The sequence below is a fragment of the Panthera pardus genome, unplaced genomic scaffold, assembly GCF_024362965.1.
Source record: "Panthera pardus isolate Hobbes unplaced genomic scaffold, ASM2436296v1 HiC_scaffold_27, whole genome shotgun sequence".
NCBI lineage: Eukaryota > Metazoa > Chordata > Mammalia > Carnivora > Felidae > Panthera > Panthera pardus.
Window position 1 is genome coordinate 107,577,543 of NW_026526843.1, and position 21,138 is coordinate 107,598,680.

General features: G+C 34.2%; 1 protein-coding gene across 6 annotated transcripts in view; it reads right to left on the reverse strand.

Moving 5' to 3' along the window:
• The window catches only part of CNKSR2 (connector enhancer of kinase suppressor of Ras 2), a 302,678-nt gene that overhangs the window by 200,783 nt on the left and 80,757 nt on the right, over positions 1 to 21,138 (reverse strand). For all 6 annotated transcript variants that reach the window (XM_053891762.1, XM_053891765.1, XM_053891764.1 and 3 more), the window contains exons 3-4: positions 15,299 to 15,501; positions 877 to 964 (exon numbers count right to left, since the gene is read on the reverse strand). In XM_053891762.1, coding sequence (XP_053747737.1) covers positions 877 to 964; positions 15,299 to 15,501 — 291 coding nt within the window. The remainder of the gene's footprint in view (positions 1 to 876; positions 965 to 15,298; positions 15,502 to 21,138) is intronic.

Sequence of the window (21,138 nt, forward strand, 5' to 3'; positions counted from 1 at the left end):
ACAATTAAAAGTCACAAAGTTACCCTCCTTCCTATAATTATCCCTGGTAATAAAAGACAGGGAGTAGAATAAAAAATTAAATCATCAGTTTTCCCCCAAATCTCCTGTATCATCTTATTTTATTGTCTGCTTTCTTTCTGAAACACTGGGTAGGTTAACAGATACCAGCACCCAAGAAAGCAGCGTCAGCAAGAGGCTGCCATCAGGGCTTACACAGAATGGTGGCTGCAGGCTTCAGACTTCTCAGATGTGTTTCATTATTAGATTTAATTAAATTTTATAAACTATGTACTAGTCAATTCATCACTCTATGATTTCTCCATATCTCATGCCTGGCTTGATTTATATTAGTGGCGGTACTCCTAAAGGCATTTGATTTGGGGATCCCTGGTTTGGATAATATTCAAAGTAAAAATAAAATCAGGTCACATAAAGGGATCACTGTTAAAAGCTATTATGAGTATTTTTTTCATATGTGCAACATATAAATGAAACTAATAATTGTACTAATAAAGAACAGGGTCTTAGAGCAAAAGTCTTAGACTGTTATCTAAATGGGGAAATTTAATTTTGTGAAAGGCAGTACAGTCCTCCCCACTAAAATGTGAGATTACCAGACTTATGATCTTATAATGATTTCTCTAGAAGTTCAGTATACTTTTACATTTTTACATCTTCTGGTAAATAAAATGCTTGTTTATTGGGATATATGAACAGTTTCCCAAACCACATATTTGGTTTATTTAGAACCATTTGCCTTTAAGTAGAAACTCCCAAACCAGTATCTTACAAACTCTTGGTTAAAAGGAATACTATTCATTGTTTGAATATGAAACAGATAATAAATTAAGAGAAGGAAAGGTTGCCAGCTAATACCTGTTGCACAATTGTTGTTAATTCCAAGCAGAGCTGTATGACATTATTCCTTGTAACTGAATAGTCTGTGACAGCAGCAAATGGTGACCTATAAAGGGAAAAGGAAAAAAAAATAGTGATTAATAGGAACAGATTTTGAAAAGTCCTAAAATGCAATGCCTAAAGTTAAGATCTTGAATAATAGGAAATGAGTTGTTCTGAAGTTTACGTAGTGAAAAACAATATTCAAGACATATTTAAGAAAAAAAATTGAGGAAATGGCTTAGAACAATTAAATTCAAGAAACATAATGTTTGCTTTCCATCAAATTTCTTTTTTTAGTTCTTAATATTTATTGGTTCTTCGGTATATCGAAGGTCTCTACACTACCTCTACAATAAAACACCAAATAAAGGAGTACTTTAGGCAAAGACAACATTTTAGTTTACTTTCAAATGAAGATTTTCAATACATTACCTTCTTGAAATACTCACGATTCAGGGCTAACACTGACAGCCAGCACTGAAGACCTATGTGCCAGTTACTGTTCTGAATGCTTTACATGTACTAAGTTATTTTCACAAAAACTCTTACATCAATAGGCACTATTATTATTCCCATTTTACAGATGAGAACGCTGACAAAAAGGGTAACAACTAGTAAGTTGTAGGACTGCTATTCAAACCAAGGAAGTCTGAGCCCACAAGTCAACAGAGTTAAACACTAATATACTGCCTCTATCGACTTACCTAGGTTTTATCTTGTACTAAACCAATCATTTATGTCACTTCATAGCCTTTTTAAAACAACTTGGTACATATATAATAAATATATTCTGATATAAGGTTTATATTTACAAGGCTGTTATGAACAAATAGCAGCAAGCAAGCAAGCGTTTTGCCACCAAATGAATTCACAATGACTTTCCATTACTTCTTAACCTCTCTCATCTGTGAATGACAATGAGGTTTTGTAAGGCCAAAGCTTACAGGATTTAGGAGGCCCAGTTTAATGAAAAGAAAATAAGTCAGTAATATAAAAGAAGGTATGGAGGTGAAAATTTAGTAAAATTATTGAATCCTTAGTGCTTTAGGCCTACTCTTTGATATCTCTTCAGGCAATTTACTGGGAAGGCTTATATGGAACCACTTCCTGGTTACAAAAAATTTGTTTCTTCTAGGAAACTACAACTCAAGCACCTCCCACTCTCACATGGGTTCATATAAGAGAGAAGTCCTTTATTGGTTATTTTTAAGCTTATATTTCACTCATGTATTTTTGATATTGGCCATTCTATTAGCTATGTAATTATTTTCCCAAGACATTTTTTTCTGGTTTTATTTTAATCACCCACTCATCATGACAAGTGCACTCCTTAATCCTCCCACCCACCTCCCCTTTGGTAACCATCAGTTTGTTCTCTATAGTGAAGAGTCTGCTGGGGGTACCTGGGTGGCTCAGTCAGTTAAGCTACCGACTTTGGCTCAGGTGATGATCTTGCAGTAAGTTCGAGCCCAGCATCAGGCTTTGTGCTGACAGCTCAGAGCCTGGAGCCCGCTTCAGATTCTGTGTGCGTGTGTGTCTCTCTCTCTGCCCCTCCCCATCCCCCGCTCATCCTCTGTCTCTCCCTCTCTTTCTCTCTCCTTCTCTCTCTCTCAAAAATAAACATTAAAAAAATATTTAAAAAGAGTCCTTTTCTTGCTTTGTCTTTTTTTCCCCTTTGCTCATTTCTTTTTGACTCTTAAATTTCATACAAGTGAAATCATATGGTATTTGTCTTTCTCTGATTGACTTATTTCACTTAGCATTATATCCTCCAGGTTTATTCATGTTGTTGCAAATGACAAAATTTCATTCTTTTTTATGGCTGAATAATATCCCATTGTGTATATATACCACTTCTTTATCCATTAGATAAATGGATAAATTTATCCATGAATGGATAAATCCATGAACACTTGGGTTGCTTCCATGTTTTAGCTATTGTAAATAATGCTGCAATAAACATAGGGGTGCCTTTATCTTTATGAATTAGTGTTTTCATATTCTTTGTGTAAATACTCAGTAGTGGAATTACTGGATCCTATGGTAATTGTATTTTTAATTTTTTGAGAAACCTCTATACTGTTTTCCACTGTGGCTGCACCAGTTTGCATTCCCACCAAGGGTGTGGGAGTGTTCCTTTTTTCCCACATCCTCACCAACACCTTTTGTTTCTTCTGTTGTTGATCTTAGCCATTCTGAGAGATGTAAGGTGATATCTCATTGTAATTTTGATTTGCATTTCCTTGATGGTAAGTGATGATGAGCATTTTTCATGTGATCATTGGCCATCTGGACATCTTTGGAAAAATGTCTGTTCATGTCTTCTCATTTTTTTTAATTGTTTTTTTTTTTTGGTGTTGAGTTTTATAAGTTCTTTATATATTTTGGATACTAACCTTTTGTTGGATATGTCATTGGCAAATATCTTCTCCCATTCAGTAGGTTGCCTTTTAGTTTTGTTGTTTCCTTCACTGTGTAGAAGCCTTTTATTTTGATGTAGTCCCAATAGTTCATTTTTGCTTTTTTTCCCCTTACCTCAGGGGGCATAGCTAGAAAGAACTTGCTATGGCCAATGTCACAGAAATTAGTGCCTCTGCTCTTTTCTAGGATTTTTATGGTTTAAGGTCTTACATTCAGGTCTTTAATCCCCCAAGGTGTTTTTTTCTATATTTATTTAGAAATCTATTTACATTATATTTATATCTAATTTATATCTAAGAGTTATCTGTATTTCCTGAATGGTTTCCTAATCGGCGATGAACATCTTCATGTGCATATTTGTGCATATATATATATGTATATGTATATATATATATACATATACATATACATATACATATACATATATATATGTCACTCTTTAGTGAAATGTCTCCTTAAGCCCTTTGCCAATTTTCTATTTGGATTTTTGGTATTCTTACTATTGAGTTTAGAGTTCCTAACTCATTTTGTATACAAATTCTTTGTTGAATAGGTGACCTGTAATATTTCTTCTCAGTCCCTAGAATGAGCCATAGCTTATCTTTCCAACCCCTTAACAGGAACTTTAGCACACCAGGTTTTTAATTTGAGGTCAAACTTGATAATTTTTCTGGATTAGAACTTTAGGGCTATATCTGAGAAAATCTTCACCTGACCCAAAGTCATATTTTGCAACAAAATTTTTATAGTTATATGTTTTACCTTTAGCTCTGTAATTCATTTTAGTGTCAACTTTTATATAATGTGTGAGGTCTGGCTCGAGTTTCACTTTTTGCCCCGATGCCTATCCAACTGTTCCAAAACCATTTACTGAAAGGCTATCCATTCTCCACAATCAAAAATCTAGGTGTTGATCCTGTCACCAATACCAATTTTGATTACAATGGTTATATAATACTTAAAATTGAGTAATTTATTTTTCAAAATTGATGATCTATTCTTGTTTCTTTGCTCTTTAATATAAATTTAGAATCATATAGCCTGTGGCTATTAAAAAACCCCTGTGGGAATTTCTATATGAATTTCCTTATATATGTAGGGAGTCTTGAGAATTGACATTTTTACTGAGACTTCCAACCTATGAATACAGTATACAGTATGTGTCTCATTTATGTCATTTGATTTTCCACATCAGTGTTTTATAGTTTTCACATACTGATCCCATAGATATTTTGCTAAATTTATATGTAGGCAACTCACTACTTTTGGAGCAACTGTAAATTGTACATTTTTAATTTTGGTTTCCAGTTATTCATTGTTAGTATGTAGGAATACAATTAACTTTTGTGTGTGGACTTTGTATCCTACAACCTTACTATTTACTTACTAGTTCTAACATGTTTTGTAGATAGCTTGGAATTTTCTACACAGGGATATATATGATCTGCAAATAGGGGAAGTTTCGCTTTTTCATTCCAATCTCTAGTCCTTTTATTTCTTTTCTTGCCTACTGCACTGGATGTGACTTCCAAAAGATTATTAAATAGGAGAGGTGAGAGCAGATAGCATTACCGTATTCCCAGTCTTAGGAGAAAACCATTCAGTTTCTTAAGGGAAGTAGAAGTTTAGCTGTTCCTTTTTATATATGCTTTATATCACGTTCAGGTATTACCAATCTGTTGCTACACTTCTGAGAAGTTTTCTAATGAATGGGTACAGGATACCCATTCATTACCAATTACCAAATTACCAATTACCATTACCAAATGCTCTTTATACATTAACGGTTACAATCATATGATTTTCATTCTTTAACCCACTTATGAGGTGGACTACACTGATATAATTTTAAATCCATTTATGTATTTATTTTTAGAGAGAGAATGAGCGAGGGAGGTAGAAGAGAGAGAATCTTAAGCAGGCTCTAATGCAGGACTCTACCCCACGACCCTTGGATCATGACCTGAGCCAAAATCAAGAGTCAGGTGTTTACCTGAGCCAACCAAGCATCCCCATAGTGATTTATTTTTAAGTGTTAAAGGAGCCTTGTATACCTGGAATAAATCCCACTTTGTCACAGTGTATAATTTTATTTATATATGGTTGGCTTTGGTTTACCAATATTTTGTGGAGGATTTTAACTTGTACGTTAACAAGTTAACATGTAAATTCATGAGAAACGTTGGTCTGTAGTTTTCTTTTTTTTATGGTCTTCATCGAGTATTGGGATCAGGATCATGATCATCTCATAAACTGAGATGGAAGATTACCTACTTATCCTTTTTCTGGAACAGACTGTGTAGAATTGGTGTTATTGCCTCTTTAAATATATAGAGTTCACCATGGAAATCATCTGGGCCTGGACCTTTTATACCCCACCACACAAGGTTTCTAAGTATAATTCAATGTCTTTAATACTTACAGGATTATTCAGAGTATCTATCTGATCTTAGGTAAGTTTTGATAGTTGGTGTTTTTCAAGGAATTGTAATTGGTCGATTTAATCTAAGCTGTCAAATTTATGTATAAAGAATTATTTGTAGTATTCCTTTATGATCCTTTTATTTTGACTGACTTCTCCATTGTGTTTCTGTTTTCAGTTTCAATGATTTTTGATCTTTTGTCATTATTACTCACCCTCTACTGCTTGCTTTGGGCTTATTTTTTTTCTTATTTTTCCATTTTCTTTTATTTTATTGTAAGAATACTTAACACAAGATTACCCTCTTTACAAAACCTTAAATGTACAAGAAAATATTGTAACTACAAGTACAATAAAAACTACGGGTTAACTACAGGTGTAATATTTTATAGAAGACCTCTAGGACTTTTTCATCTTGCTTAACTGAAAATTTACACACAATGATTAGCAATTACTTTCCTATTCTCTTAAGATGGAAACTTAGCTGATTGATGAGATCTCTTTTCTGATATAAGCATTCAGTCCTATGCACATCTCTTTCATCACTGCTTTATCTGTGTGCCACAAAAATTATGATTTGTTCTCTTCTCATTGTTTAACATATTTTTTTTACTTCCCTTGAGACTTCGTCTTTTATCCATGGATTACTTAGAAGTGTGTAGTTTGATTTCTAGTTTGATTCCATTATAGTTATAGAATACACTCTAACTGGATTTTAATTCTCTTAAATTGTGTTTAAGTATGCTTTATGAGGCAGATATTGTCTATCTTGGAGAATATGCCAATGGGCACGTAAAAATAATTTGTATTCTGCTCTTGTTGGATTACTCTAAAGATGTCAATTATATAATGTTGTTTGGTGATGATATTCAGTTCTTCTAATTCTTACTGACTTTATGTCTGGTAGTTTTATTAATTTTGAGAGAGTGGATAGGAAGTATCCGATTATACCTGTGGATTTGCCTTTTTCTTCTTGTTCTATCAATTTTTACTTCATGTACTCTGAAACTCTGTTGTTTGGTACATACATCTTATCAGCAATTTCTGTTTCCTCTTTTTTCAAATGTCTATATGCTCATCTCTTCCATTTTGATATTAAAAATATGCATGTAATATTCACATAGTACACATCAATACTCTGCTTCTCTCATATGTTTGCTGCAAGTATTTATTTTTTCCAGTTTGTCATCTGTCTTATACTTTGACACATTTTTCAGTTTTATGTAGAAGTTAATTAGTATGTTCATTTGTATTTTATTCCATATTTAAAACACTTAAGTCTTTGTACATCTAGCAATTATTTTTTGTCTATATTTTCTATAATTTTCTTATGGATTTGTTTTCCACTTAAATAAATTATATACTTAAAATGCTTTAGTAAACAAAAGGTAGTGTTTTATTATTATTTTCCAAAGACTTTACCTAGTGTCCCAATACTATTTGTTAAATGAGTCTTTCTTTTGTCAGTGGTTTTAACATATTGTTTTCTAAGTGATTCTATATAGCACAGCCTAATATGGGCTGTCTTCCACTAATCTATATTCCAAAACTCAGTATATTTTTCATCATAATTTACTAAAACAGAAAGAGACATTAAGAATTCAATTGGAAAAAATGTATGTAATTGATTAATCTATGTTCTCAGTTAAAAACAAATTAACCTCTTTGTGAGGAACCAACTTTAAAAAATCTATTCTCATGATAGTTTTCTAAAATGGATTGTAGAGATATTTATTGCATAGGTGTATCTAAATTTACTACAACTCATTAAACTGTACACCTAAAACAGGTGAATTTTACAGAATGTAAATTAGGCCTCATTAAAACCATTTTTTAAAAAATATGTAAAATATAACACTTCTAAGACAAAATCATTAAAAAATAACTAAAGGCCATTTTTACTGCACTGAAGCATACAAATTGGCATTTTAATTAAGAATTCAAAATGCTCTGGCATGAGTACAAAGAGTTTGGGTTCCTAGGTTTGAAAAGGTCAAAGTCTGTTAATAAAATTTTAAAACTTCATTCAAAAGTGATAAGATGAAATACAGCATGGTTTTTCCCATAAATGTGATCTTCAAAATATATAAAACGAAGAATCTATTTGATGGCAGAATGCCTGTAGCAAACTGAATTCTAAGGCGTTTTCCGCTTTCTTGACCACTCACATTTCATGTAACACAAGCTTCTTGCTCAAGATTAAATGTCAAAAAATCTGGGGGAAAAACTCTAAACATAAACCAAAGAAAACACTGATTTTCTCTTTTAGTGAATTCCCCTAAAGTTTTTATTTCAAAGGCAAATCATGTACAACCATACTAAAGAACTATTCTTATTGTGAAGATATTAATGTTTGGTATGATGATTTTTGGCTATACACATACATAAATAAATGAAGAATGACAGACAGGGTTCCAATCTTTGTGAGTTACCAAAGATGATTACTCCATCATGACTTAAAGATCATCTGAGATACAGAAACAGATCTTTGTAGAGTAAATGAGCATGATGAGTTCATAAACAAAACATAAAAAAAAAGAGAGAAATTTATTCTTCAGTCTGGAAAAAAAAAAACAAGCTAGAGCTCAGCCTACTTAAAAAAAGAACATAGTGACTCCAAGTAAAGGAAATTAAATTCCTGGCAGGAAAGCTTCTTGAGGCCAGAAAGTTAAAAAGAAATTCTTGGCTCATTAATAAATGGCCACTACAGGAACTATCCTATTTAGAACTTAAAAGTTAAACAACTGTTCCTCTTAAATCATCATATAGATAATACAATGCTTATACCTCTTGCAAATGCAAACGTTGATGACCCTCTAAGACAGTATTCTTTATATGTTCTTTTCAAACAAAAGTATTACATTTATGGAAAAGTTATTAATGGTTCAGAAATGCTAAGCAAATTAGAAGCCAATAAGGAAAGTTAATAAGCTAAGAAGTTAAAAAGGACATCTGGAATGCCTTACTATTTCTCAGGCTGGCACTGCTGAGCCTGAGGGGCAGTCCGTGAACAGCAGCAGTGCTAACATTAGTGCTTCTCTCTGGAACAAGTACCAAGTGAGAGCAGTGAGCACAGGAGAGGAAAGAAGACCAAACAATGGGCCACAGTATGTGGTACTGTTTGTGGTAGTTCGGTTTTTATAATTTTTTTCCTGGTATAGAATTCATTTTTGTCCTATAGTTTCCCATCATGAAAGAAATCAGTTCAACTATTTTTTTAGATAAGGCTAAAGATTTCAAAGAAAATATTTTTTCCTTATCACCCTACTCTTACGCTTTAAACATTTAAAAAGTTTTCAATGATATAAAAAGATATCTCATTGATCACTTCAAAACAGAATGGTCTTGAAAGGTATTTTAGAAACATTAGAATTATATATTAATACTAAAAATGAGAGAAAATAATAAACTTTCAATATAAATAGCAAAATAAACTTTTTCTATAAATAATACTTAGAATACTGTTAATGATGTTACTGTACATCGTGATACATACAGTAATCCATAAACCCGCAAGTATAGATTGACTTGGCAAAGCCATATAAAACTGTAGGAAAGATGAGGTGTGAAGAACAGTGGGATTCAGGTTAAAAATAGACAAGTAAACCATGCATTGAAAATAAACAGTAAAGCTACCAAATGTGATTCATGTCTGAAGCTTTTCCTCTGGAAAAGCCTGATGCTTCATTCAAGTTAATATTTAAAATGGGAGAAAAAAAGCAATTTTGTCACCATTCGATTTTATATGATTTAACAAATGTAGGGGTGCGTGGGTGGCTCAGTAGGTTAAGTGTCAGACTTCGGCCCAGGTCATGATCTCATGGTTCTGAGCTCGAGTCCCACTTTGGGCTCTGTGCTGACAGCTCAGAGCCTGGAGCCTGCTTGGGATTCCGTGTGTGTGTGTGTGTGTGTGTGTGTGTGTGTGTGTGTGTGTCTGCCCCTGCCATACTTGTGCTCTGTCTCTCTCTCTCTCTCTCAAAAATAAAGAAACATTAAAGAAAAATTTTTAAGAAGAAATGTAAGGACCTGGTTTTTAAAAATGAATTTTATTTGAATGAAAGCTCCACTGAAATTGAAGTTTTTGTGAATTGCAAACATTTTTTTCTGTAACTTTTAATTCTTAAACATTCAAAAGGTTTTCAACGATTTAAAAGATATCTCACTGAGGACTTCAAAGTAGAATGTGAACTACACTTTATACAAATAAAAATTCTATATAGTGATTTTTAAGTATCTAGGCAAAAAAAAGAGAAAAATTGCACTCTTGTTCAGCACTTGAAGAGCAACACCAAAATGAAAATAAATGTTTATTTATGCAGCATTTCTAAGAATAACTTCCTCAAAGTTTCTGAGAATTAGTCAACATTCGAAAGAAGATGTAGCATGACAAAGGAAAATCACAAATGAGAAACAAGAAGCACTTTGGTATCAGACAAAAATAGATTCAAATTTTAATTTTCATGCTAGATGAATGACTTTAGGCAAATTACTTACTGTTTCATATGTAAAATGGAGATAATGATACCTGCCTTATGAGAATTCAATGAGTTGATATATAGAAAGCATCTAGTTCAGTATCTACAAATATATTAAAGATTTTCACCTATTGTTTCTTTTCCTTTTTCCCCCTTAAAGTGATACAAAAAAAATTGTAATAAACCCATATCATATTGCTGTGCATGCAAGTTCTCCCCAAATGCAAAAAAATTTTTGATGAAAAAATATATATCACTGTTTCTTTAAATTAAAATAAATCTACATCAACAGATCAAAATATTAAGAATTTTTGGTCAACATCATTTCTATGGAATTTTATAATTAAATACCTAAGTTTTATGTTCTTCAAAAGCAAACAAAAATAAACAAGGCACAGTCTTACATTTTATAAAGAAAGCATAAAGAGATTAGTTTTGTTCTAGAACTCAAAAATATTAACTAAATTTATTTAGAGAAGAGGCAGGGAGTTAAATCATGATTCTATAAGTAATTAACAAATGTTGTTAGTGTTCATTCTTTGATATTATTTAGAAGAAAATAAGTTGGATATATTGCTCACATAGCTTTGGTGAACAAGGTCAATGAATTATAGAATATTAGTGCTTAGAAGAGAACTTCAAATTCTGCAGGTTTTACATCCTATTCTAGAAAGAAAATAAAAACAGAAGTTAATGTTCAAGATTACCCAGGACTAGAGGGAGAGCTGAAATTCAACTCTTTCTCAGCCTTCTACTCCTCTGCACTATTTCATGATACATTTTGGCTGGGACTCAAAATAATGGTAATTTAGAACACTGCTCTTGTGGCTATTCTAGCAATGATATGTGTTTTGTTTCCTGTGTAGCTTGTAGGACATAATGAAACAAGAGGACATGTGAAGTGTTGTCTTGTGTTCTTGTTGCTACCTAGAAAACATTTTTTTTCTTTGAAAGGAATAAAAATATAATTTAAATACAAACCCACTAATAATCTCTGACAAAAGTCTGGGTTACTTGTCAGGAAAACAAACAGCCTAAACATTTCACCTGGCATAGTTACAGATAAAGTTCTATTACATTTAAATTGATTTCAGGACCTTCTGAAATTTAGCCAAGGAACAGTTAAGATATTCATACAATCCATGGCAGAGGAGGAAGCAAAGTTAAGCTCCCAAATAAAGAAGTAACCATTCATCATTTACCTTTCCTCTTTCCTAGCACCACTAAGGGATTAAGAATTTATGAAAAGGGGAAGTTAATATTACACAAAACTATTCCAAACTACATACCATTTCAAAGAAAAATTTCTTCAAAGAGGAGATCTCACTTTTTTTTAAAACAAAATTAACGTTTATTTATTTTTGAAAGAGAGAGAAATAGAATGTGAGTGAGCAAGGGGCAGAGACAGGGAGACAGAATCGGAAGCAGGCTGCAGGCTCTGAGCTGTCAGCACAGAGCCTGATGAGGGGCTCAAACTCAGGAACCTTGAGATCATGACTTGAGCTGAAGTCTGAAGCTTAAACAACTGACCCACCCAGGTGCCCCATAGAAGAGTTCTCACTTTTAACTCATAACCAACTCACGTATTCCAGTTTTCATGACTTCTAAATAAAACCACTAAACTGGACAACACATATATCCTGATTCCCTCATGCAGCACACACTTTCAGTCCTTACCCTACCTAATCACTTAGCAGCATTTGATCTTACAGACCTCTTCCTTTTCCCCATAAAACTCTTTACTTCCATCTTAAATGTTCTCACTACTCACACAAAAAAAGGTGATGGATGTATTAACTAATCCTACTGCAGTAATCATTTCACAATATATATGTGTATCAAATCACCATGTTGTACACCTTAAACTTACACAGTTATATGTCAATTACAGCTCAATAAAGTTGGAAAAAAAAAACCAATACTGAAATCTCAAAAAAAAAAAACCCACAAAAATTTAAGAAAACCTCTTTGTTCCCTTGGCTTCCATGACCCCACTCTTGTTTAATTCTCTCCTACCTTTTCGGTTATGCCTTCTCATTTTTTTCCACAAGCAGCATTTCTACTCAACCTTTAGTTGTTGGTGGTTCACAAAGTTGAACCACCCTATCACTCCCTATCCCAGTTCTCTTCTTTTACTCAAAATATTTATTGAGCACCCACTACAGGCCAGGAACTCTTCTAGATAATTCTGACAGCAGTGAACAAATCAGATGAATATCCCTGCTCTCTTGAAGCATACATCATATAATCAGACAGAAACAATAATATATAAGTAAATTATATAGTCTTAGAAGGGTATAAGTGTTATGGAACACAAATGGAGCAGGATAAAAGGAATCCATTCTAAAAATCTCCTTAAACCACCATATTAATATATCCATGACTTTATCATCTCTATTTTAACTATTCCCAAATCTCTATTGATCATATATCTTTTCTGAGCGGCAATACTCTAAAGACCTTTGCACAATTTATCATGCCTGACACTCAATTCAACATTCATCTTCCACCATAACCTGTTCCTCCTACATTGATAATGGCATCAACATCAACTGGGCCAGCCAAGCCAGATACCTAGATGCCTCCCATAGTCTCTAGATCTTACCTGTCCAGGAGTCTTATTTGTCTGCATAAATATCTCTGACATTATTCCATCTTCACTGCTGTTCCTCTAATTAAAAACTTCAGTAAAGAGCAGGATCAACTCTGTAGTCAGATGCCTGGACTGAATCATGGTTCCACCACTTACTTGCCATTTGGTTTTGAATTTAACTTCTATAAGTGCTAGTTGTCCTATCTATGAAATGAAGACAACGCTCCTAGGATTGCTTTGATTAAATGAGTGTGGCTGGAGGTATTAGCATCAGAATCATCAACATGATTAACTGATGTAGCAGCAGCATGATTAATTCCTAAAATAGCCTCTTAAGTTAGTTTTCCTTCTTCCACCCTTACTCTTCTTTAATTTTTCCTAAAACTACAGTTCTAGTAATTATCAAAATCCACAGGTCTAAACACAATGACCCTAAACAGGCTCCCAAGGCCTTCAGCATAAGTCCAAGTGCCTTAGCATGGCAAAAAAATTTTTTTCTCCTTCTTTCCTCTTTAAAACTTAAGCTTGTTAAAGGATCATCATTATAGTCAAGCCAGCCTGGACCTGAACTTTTCTGTGAAAGATCTTCAAAATATAAACTTCAGTTTCCTTTTTCAATTTACAGTCTTAGCAGATGATTTTAAAGTTATCATAATATTGTCTTTTTTTCCTTCCAAGTTAATATTTCATTTTTACGGTCAAAATGTTAAATGGTCTTTGATTTAATCAATCATCGTGGTATGATGGAATACAAAATAAGCATTGTGAAAACCTTTGCAGCGATGAAAGCCAAACAGATGATTTAAATTATTTCCTTCAGGCTTTTTATCATGTTTTCTCTTTCTATGAAACAAACACAAAACACCATTGATTGACTTCATGGATTTTTATGCATGTGTTTGTATGTGTTTTTTGTATGTGTGTATGCACTCATATGTGTTTGTAGCTTAACTGGCATTTACTAAAAGCATCTTCTTACATGATAAAAATAACGTTACCATAAAAAATTATGTAATACAATAAAATGTGAGAAACTATCGTAGTGTTTAAGAAGCTTTTTGTATGTTTTTATAAACAGCCATATCTGCCACAAAAAGTAACAACATTCTCTAATTATTCTTTTTATTAATATATTTCACAAGTACCAGTGTAAAAAATATATATAATGAAATTTACTAAATACAAATATTGAGACCGAGCAAATTCACAATTATAGAGCAGATGATAGTTTAAGAAGATATAACAAAAATTGAGTATGTGTTCTTTACACTTTCTAATTAGTGAGAAGCCTTCTGAAACAAATATATTACACTGCTTAAGGACTGAGCCATATGTTAAATATATTTTACCTACAGATCATTATGAAACTTGTAGAATTTATATATTTAAAATGTAACCAATTTAATCAGTTGATAAATGTAGTTTAGACAATGATGAGAATTAAATTTTAATCATGTCATAATGCAAAAGAAACACGCTGTCCACCAATTAATTGTCAAAAAGCTAATAACACAGAGCTTAGTATTAAGATCTGGATTTGTTATCATCATGCTGTATGTTATTATTAATATATATAAATTTAGATAATATAGAATAAAGTTAAATTATCTTAACTTTTACTTTAAAAATACAAATACTTTATTTATAAAATAAGGCCTCATACTTTTAAAAAGCCAAAATGTTATATATAATATATATCTTACTGACATTTACTCAAGAAAGAATTCTGGTAAAATTTTATATTGCTGGAGTTTCTTATGAGAGATAAAATGTATTTTAAAATTTGGTTATGTAACCATTATAACATAGTACATACCTCTTACACCAAAATTCTAAAAATGAAAATAAAGAGCTTAATTTTTTAAATTATAATTTGTTTTACCATTACAATGTTTAATCACATATTCAATTTTAATCTTTTTCATTTTATAACATGAAAACTTTTGTTATTTTATGTGTTCCAAGACAAATAAAAACTAAACTAGAAAAAAAATCTAAAACTATGTTTATGATATCTAAGATTGTGCAATGTGAGTAATAACAAAGAATGAATAAAGCAAGGGTAAGAAGACATGCAATGCAATCTATGAAAGTGTCAGTGTCTAATTACCTATTTAAAACAGCAAATAGAATCCTAATGGTCACTTCCTTAAATATGACCAATTAATTCAAAGAATAAAGAAAATTAGGAGAAAAAACAGTTCTATAAATCTTGTTATGACAGGCGAAAATGACTTTGCTTATAAAGCAGTTAAGGTATTCTGAAAGTGTCAGGGACTAATTATTAATTGGCTACGTAGATATAAAACTTTACAAACAATTAATGTCTATTTGATGATACCCTTATATTGTGGTGAATCATAATTAGACACTCGTCACTTGATATTCCTCTACCTGTCCAATCCTTTCACAAGAATACATGAAATAATGTTATATTCAGGCTAGTACCTGAGGAGGATTACTTATGAAACATGTGGAAGATTTTACCTGTCCAACCAGGCAAGCAGACTCTTGGCTGCTCCTATCAGGTCCACAACTGAAGTCAAAAAGTCATTTGGCAACTTTCGGCTGGTTCTCCCATCATAATGGCCACTCCTTCTCCTCCCTGTTATAAAATTCTGTAGATTTTTGGCAGATGCATTCAACTTGTGAGAAAGGGTTTTTAGATTCTCTGTTTCCAAGCCATAATTCTGAATTATAAAAAGAGAGAAAACAAATAAACTTAAATTCAGTATTACATTCATTCACTAAAATATTTACTGAGTACATTACTATGTACAGGTAACAAAATTAGTATTTAGAATTACAAATGACTAAGATAGTATTCCTGGCCTAGCAGAACCCACAGTTAAGTGAGGATCTGGGGAAATGTCAGATAAACAAATCACAATAAAATGTGTTAGGTGCTAATAAGAACAAGCAAAGATGAGGGCATTATATCTTGGAATTCTGCCATGCAAGAAAGAAAGATCATTAAGACACATAAATGTTTTTCTTTTAAACGAAGTCCATTTAATTGTGAAATTCATTTTTATCAATAATTATCTTTAGTATCTATTCTATTAGCACATGTATAGTCATGAATGTAGATGCTATTAAAAATTCTGTAGTCTCAAAGTGAGTAAAGAAAGCACAACTCAACTATAAAATGAAAAAGCAAGAAATAAATCATATCCAATATAGCTTTATTCTGTGTCCTCTCCATGACTCACATAAAAAATTTCTTCTATAATATGGTACAAGAAAAAAATGATTCCTTAGTGAAACCAATAAACTTTCTCCTTTTTATAACAGAAATTATGAAACTAAACTTATTTTTATTTTTGTCATGGTTACATTAGCTCACAAATATGAAGCATATCTAAAGCAGTCATACTGATTTTTTGCTAAGTATGTTTTCTTACTTTCCTCGGTCTCACTTTGAATTTCTAGTAATATTTATTATTTCACCATAAATATTGCCTATATATTAATGTGGAAAGAAGTTATATGAATAAATATTTATAAATAAGCATTTTTTTCTTTTTACTGCATTCAATAGGATATACTATAAGACCTCCACAAATAAACTTTAGGGAAAGATTTCATGAATTACAATTAATTTTTTTTTTACATTTTATTTATTTTTGATAGAGACAGAGCACAAGTGGGGGAGGGGCAGAGAGAGACAGAGACACAGAATCCGAAGCAGGCTCCAGGCTCCGAGCTGTCAGCACAGAGCCTGACACAGGGCTTGAACCCACAAACTGTGAGATCATGACCTGAGCCAAAGTTGGATGCTCAACCGACTGAGCCACCCAGGTGCCCCAGTTACAATTAAATTTTAAAACAGCTAATTGTGACTTGTAAAACATCTCCAAAAATAGCTTGTTAACCTGCCCAAAGGATGACCTTGATCAAACTATTCAGCAGCATGTACATTATTGTCACGTATAAATAAAAAATGTTATTTATTACCTTATAGAAAATCATAAGACCCAAAGAATTTTAGATAGCCTCTGAGGCCCAAATAAATTCTAAGTTTGACTTATGCTCCTCTTACAGTTGAGAACAATATGGCACAAAGAGATTCTCCCCTGTGTTTATAGAGCTTAGGGTAGACAGAGTTCAGAATGGAACTACAAGTCACCAGGCTATATGTGAGGGGATGCATAAGCAAAATGGGAGATAAAATACTAGGGGTATGAAAAAGGGAAGCAAATGGCAGAATAAATTTAGCTGTATTATTAAGTCAACAAGCACTGGGTACCTACTTGATATGAAATTTCGATTTATTTCTTCTATAGTAATTTAAGAAAAGAAACTTAGAGGAGAAAAAAGAGGTATCAGAGGAGTTTGCACACTTAAACATTAAATACCAAGTTATGTATGTTACCAGTGAAGATTTAATAGTGATACACGTCTGAATGTTCTTTGCTAAGAATTTAAGAACATTCTTTTTGGAGTCATGGGCTTGTTTTTTAAAAAAATAGTCTATTCAACATTCACCACTAAATATGAATTGCAATATTCTCTCAAGTAAAAAGGTTTTGTTTGCACAAATAAAACAACATTCTCTTCAGATTCTCTTGCATCTGAGTATGGATTATCTGTGAAGCATTTGGGAGATTTTGTCCAGTGTGTCAGTATATTAAGTAGGAAATCTTTTTATAAGGTTATTAAGGATATTCTCTAGTGGCTAGATAAGAACAACTTATAATTATATCGAATTATTTATTCACTTATTTGGCTTAAGACAACAAAAATTTATTTTCTTGAAATTTGGAGATCAGAAATCCAAAATCACTATCACTGGGCTGAAGTCACAATGTTGGCAGGTCCATGCTTCTTCCGGAGGCTCTAATCTTGTCTCTGACAGCATCTGGTAGTTGTTGTCATTCCTTGATTTGTGGCCATTATAACTCCTGTCTCTGCTCCTGAGATCACATGGCCACCTCTTCTGTGTGTGCCAAATCCCTCTGCCTCTCCCTCATTAGGACACTTGATTTTGGATTTAGAGCCCACAGGGATAATCACAAATAATCTCCCCTTGTAAAGATCTTTAATCACATCTGAATATGCACATTGCTCACTCTTTGGAGGAAGGATAAGGCCTTCTGCAAGTTGAAGGACATGTGCCGGTCCCCTTCAAAGCTCATTCCCAGCTGCCCTTTGGAGACTATATGAATTAAACTTAAATGATATATCTGAAGTGCTTTCCTGACGTATTTTTGGAAGTTTTCCCCTGTATTAAAGCATTTTCCTTGAAGTAGAAAAGTATTTTCATTTTTAATTTTTGTGTATTAATGATTTTCATGAAGAAATATTTGTTTACAAACACATTATAATAATTTTTTAGAGAAGCTCAATGATAGTAATAGTTCATTAGAGAGGAACCTAATCAGGCCCTGCCTGTGCTCCAGGGACTGTGGTAGGGGGTCTTCCAAGCTCTCAGTTCACCTCCCAACGGTCTAAGAGAGTCCAGACCTGGGAAGATGGCGGTGTAGGAAGACGCTGGACTCACCGCGTCCTGCTGATCGCTTAGATTCCACCCACATCTGCCTAAATAACCCAGAAAAAAGCCAGAAGACTAGCAAAATGCACCCTTGGGAGCCAAGCGTAGACAAGAGGCCCACGGAAGAGGGTAGGAAGGGCAGAGAGGCAGTGTGCACTACACAGACTGGCAGAGGCCAGCTGGGGTGGTGGAGGGGCAGCCCGCCCGGCAGGGCAGAGCCCCTGAAGTCTGGCTTGCAAAAGCAGAGGGGCTGGACTCCATGAGTTCCGACAGCCAGCAGGGCTTAACATCTGGAATGTTAAAAGTCAATAGCTCTGCTCTCAGAAAGCGGGAAAGGTGAGAGGATGCCAGGAGGGAGAGTGTTGAGCCCCGGAAGACAGAACTCAGCTCAGCAGGGGAACAAAGGAGCTGGCAAGCACCATGTCCCTCTCCCATTACCCAGCCAAAATTCCAAAGGCAACCAGTTCCCTTCACTGAACTTGCTTGCACTGTGCAAATGCCCAATGCTGTGCTTCTGTGGAGCCATCCCCCCGATGAGCCTGCCTCCCTCTCAGAGCTGCAGGGCCCCTCCCACAGGGGACCACCCTTGGCAAAGCAAGCTAAGCCAGCCCTGACCACCCCTGTGCACCTTGCCTATCCACTCCAGCTAATACACCATTGGCCAGATCTCATGGAAGCAGCACCACAAGCCTGGCAGTGAGCAAGCAGCCCAGAAAGGGGCCACACCACTCCACAGTGAGTCCTGCCGCTGGGAGAGGGGAAGATAAGGTACACACCAGTCTGACTGTGGCCCCAGCAGTGGGCTAGGGGCAGACACTGGGTCTGACTGCAGCCCCGCCCACCAACACAAGTTACTCCCAACAGCACAGGGGAAGTACCCTGCAGTTTGGAACTACCGCAGGGACTACCCAAAATGACTAAACAGAAGAATTCTCCTCAAAAGAAACTCCAGGAAGTAGCGACAGCTAATGAATTGATCAAAAACGACTTAAGCAATATAATGGAACAAGAATTTAGAATAATAGTCATAAAATTAATCACTGGGCTTGAAAAAAGCATAGAGGACAGCAGAGAATCTATTGCTACAGAGATCAAGGGACTAAGAAATACTTGTGAGGAGCTAAACAATGCTATAAATGAGGGGCAAAATAAAATGGAGGTGGCCATAGCACAGATTGAAGAGGCAGAAGAGAGAATAGGTGAATTAGAAGATAAAATTATGGAAAAAGAGGAAGCTGAGAAAAAGAGAAATAAAAAATCCAGGAGTATGAGGGGAGAATTAGAGAACTAAGTGATGCAATCAAATGGAACAATATCTGTATCATAGGAATTCCAGAAGAAGAAGAAGAGAGAAAGGGGCTGAAGGTGTACTTGAACAAATCATAGTTGACAACTTCCCTGATCTGGGGAAAGAAAAAGGCAATGAAATCCAAGAGGCACAGAGAACTCCCTTCAGACATAACTTGAATCGATCTTCTGCACGACACATCATAGTGAAACTGGCAAAATACAAGGATAAAGAGAGAATTCTGAAAGTAGCTAGGGGTAAACAGGCTCTAACTTACAAAGGTAGACACATAACAATAGTAGCAGACCTATTTACTGAAACTTGGAAGGCCAGAAAGGAATGGCAGGAAATCTTCAATGTGACGAACAGAAAAAAAAAGCAGCTGAGAATCCTTTATTCAGCAAGTCTGTCATTCAGAATAGAACGAGAGATAAAGGTTTTCCGAACGAACAAAAACTGAAGGAATTCATCGTCAGTAAACCATCCTTACAAAAGATCCTAAAGGGGATTCTGTGAGTGAAATGTTTCAAGGACCAGAAAGTACCAGAGACATCACCACAAGCATGAAACCTACAGACATCACAATGACTCTAAACCCATATCTTTCCGTAATAACACTGAATGTAAATGGACTAAATGCTCCAACCAAAAGACATAGGGTATCAGAATGGATAAAAAAAACAAGACCCATCTATTTGCTGTCTACAAGAGACTCATTTTAGACCTGAGGACACCTTCAGATTGAAAGTGAGGGGATGGAGAACTATCTATCATGCTACTGGAAGTCAAAAGGAAGCTGGAGTAGCCATACTTATATCAGACAAACTAGATTTTAAAGGCTGTAACAAGAGATGAAGAAGGGCATTATATAAGAATTACAGGGTCTATCCATCAGGAAGAGCTAACAATAATAAATGTCTATGCACTGAATATGGGAGCCCCCAAATATATAAAACAATTCATCACAAACATAAGCAACTTTATTGACAAGAATGTGGTAATTGCAGGGGACTTTAATACCCCACTTACAACAATGGATAGATCAGCTAGACACAGGATCAATAAAGAAATAAGGGCCCTGAATGATACATTGGATCAGATGGACTTGACAGATATATTTAGAACTGTGCATCCCAAAGCAACAGAATATACTTTCTTCTCAAGTGCACATGGAACATTCTCCAAGATAGATCACATACTGGGTCACAAAACAGCTCTTCATAAGTATACAAGAATTGAGATCATACAATGCATACTTTCAGACCACAATGTTATGAAGCTTGAAATCAACCACAGGAAAAAGTCCGGAAAACCTCCAAAAGCATGGAAGTTAAAGAACACCCTACTAAAGAATGAATGGGTCAACCAGGTAATTAGAGAAGAATTTTAAAAATATATGGAAACAAACGAAAATGAAAATACAACAATCCAAATGCTTTGGGATGCAGCGAAGGCAGTCCTGAGAGGAAAATACATTGCAATCCAGGCCTATCTCAAGAAACAAGAAAAATCCCAAATACAAAATCTAACAGCACACCTAAAGGA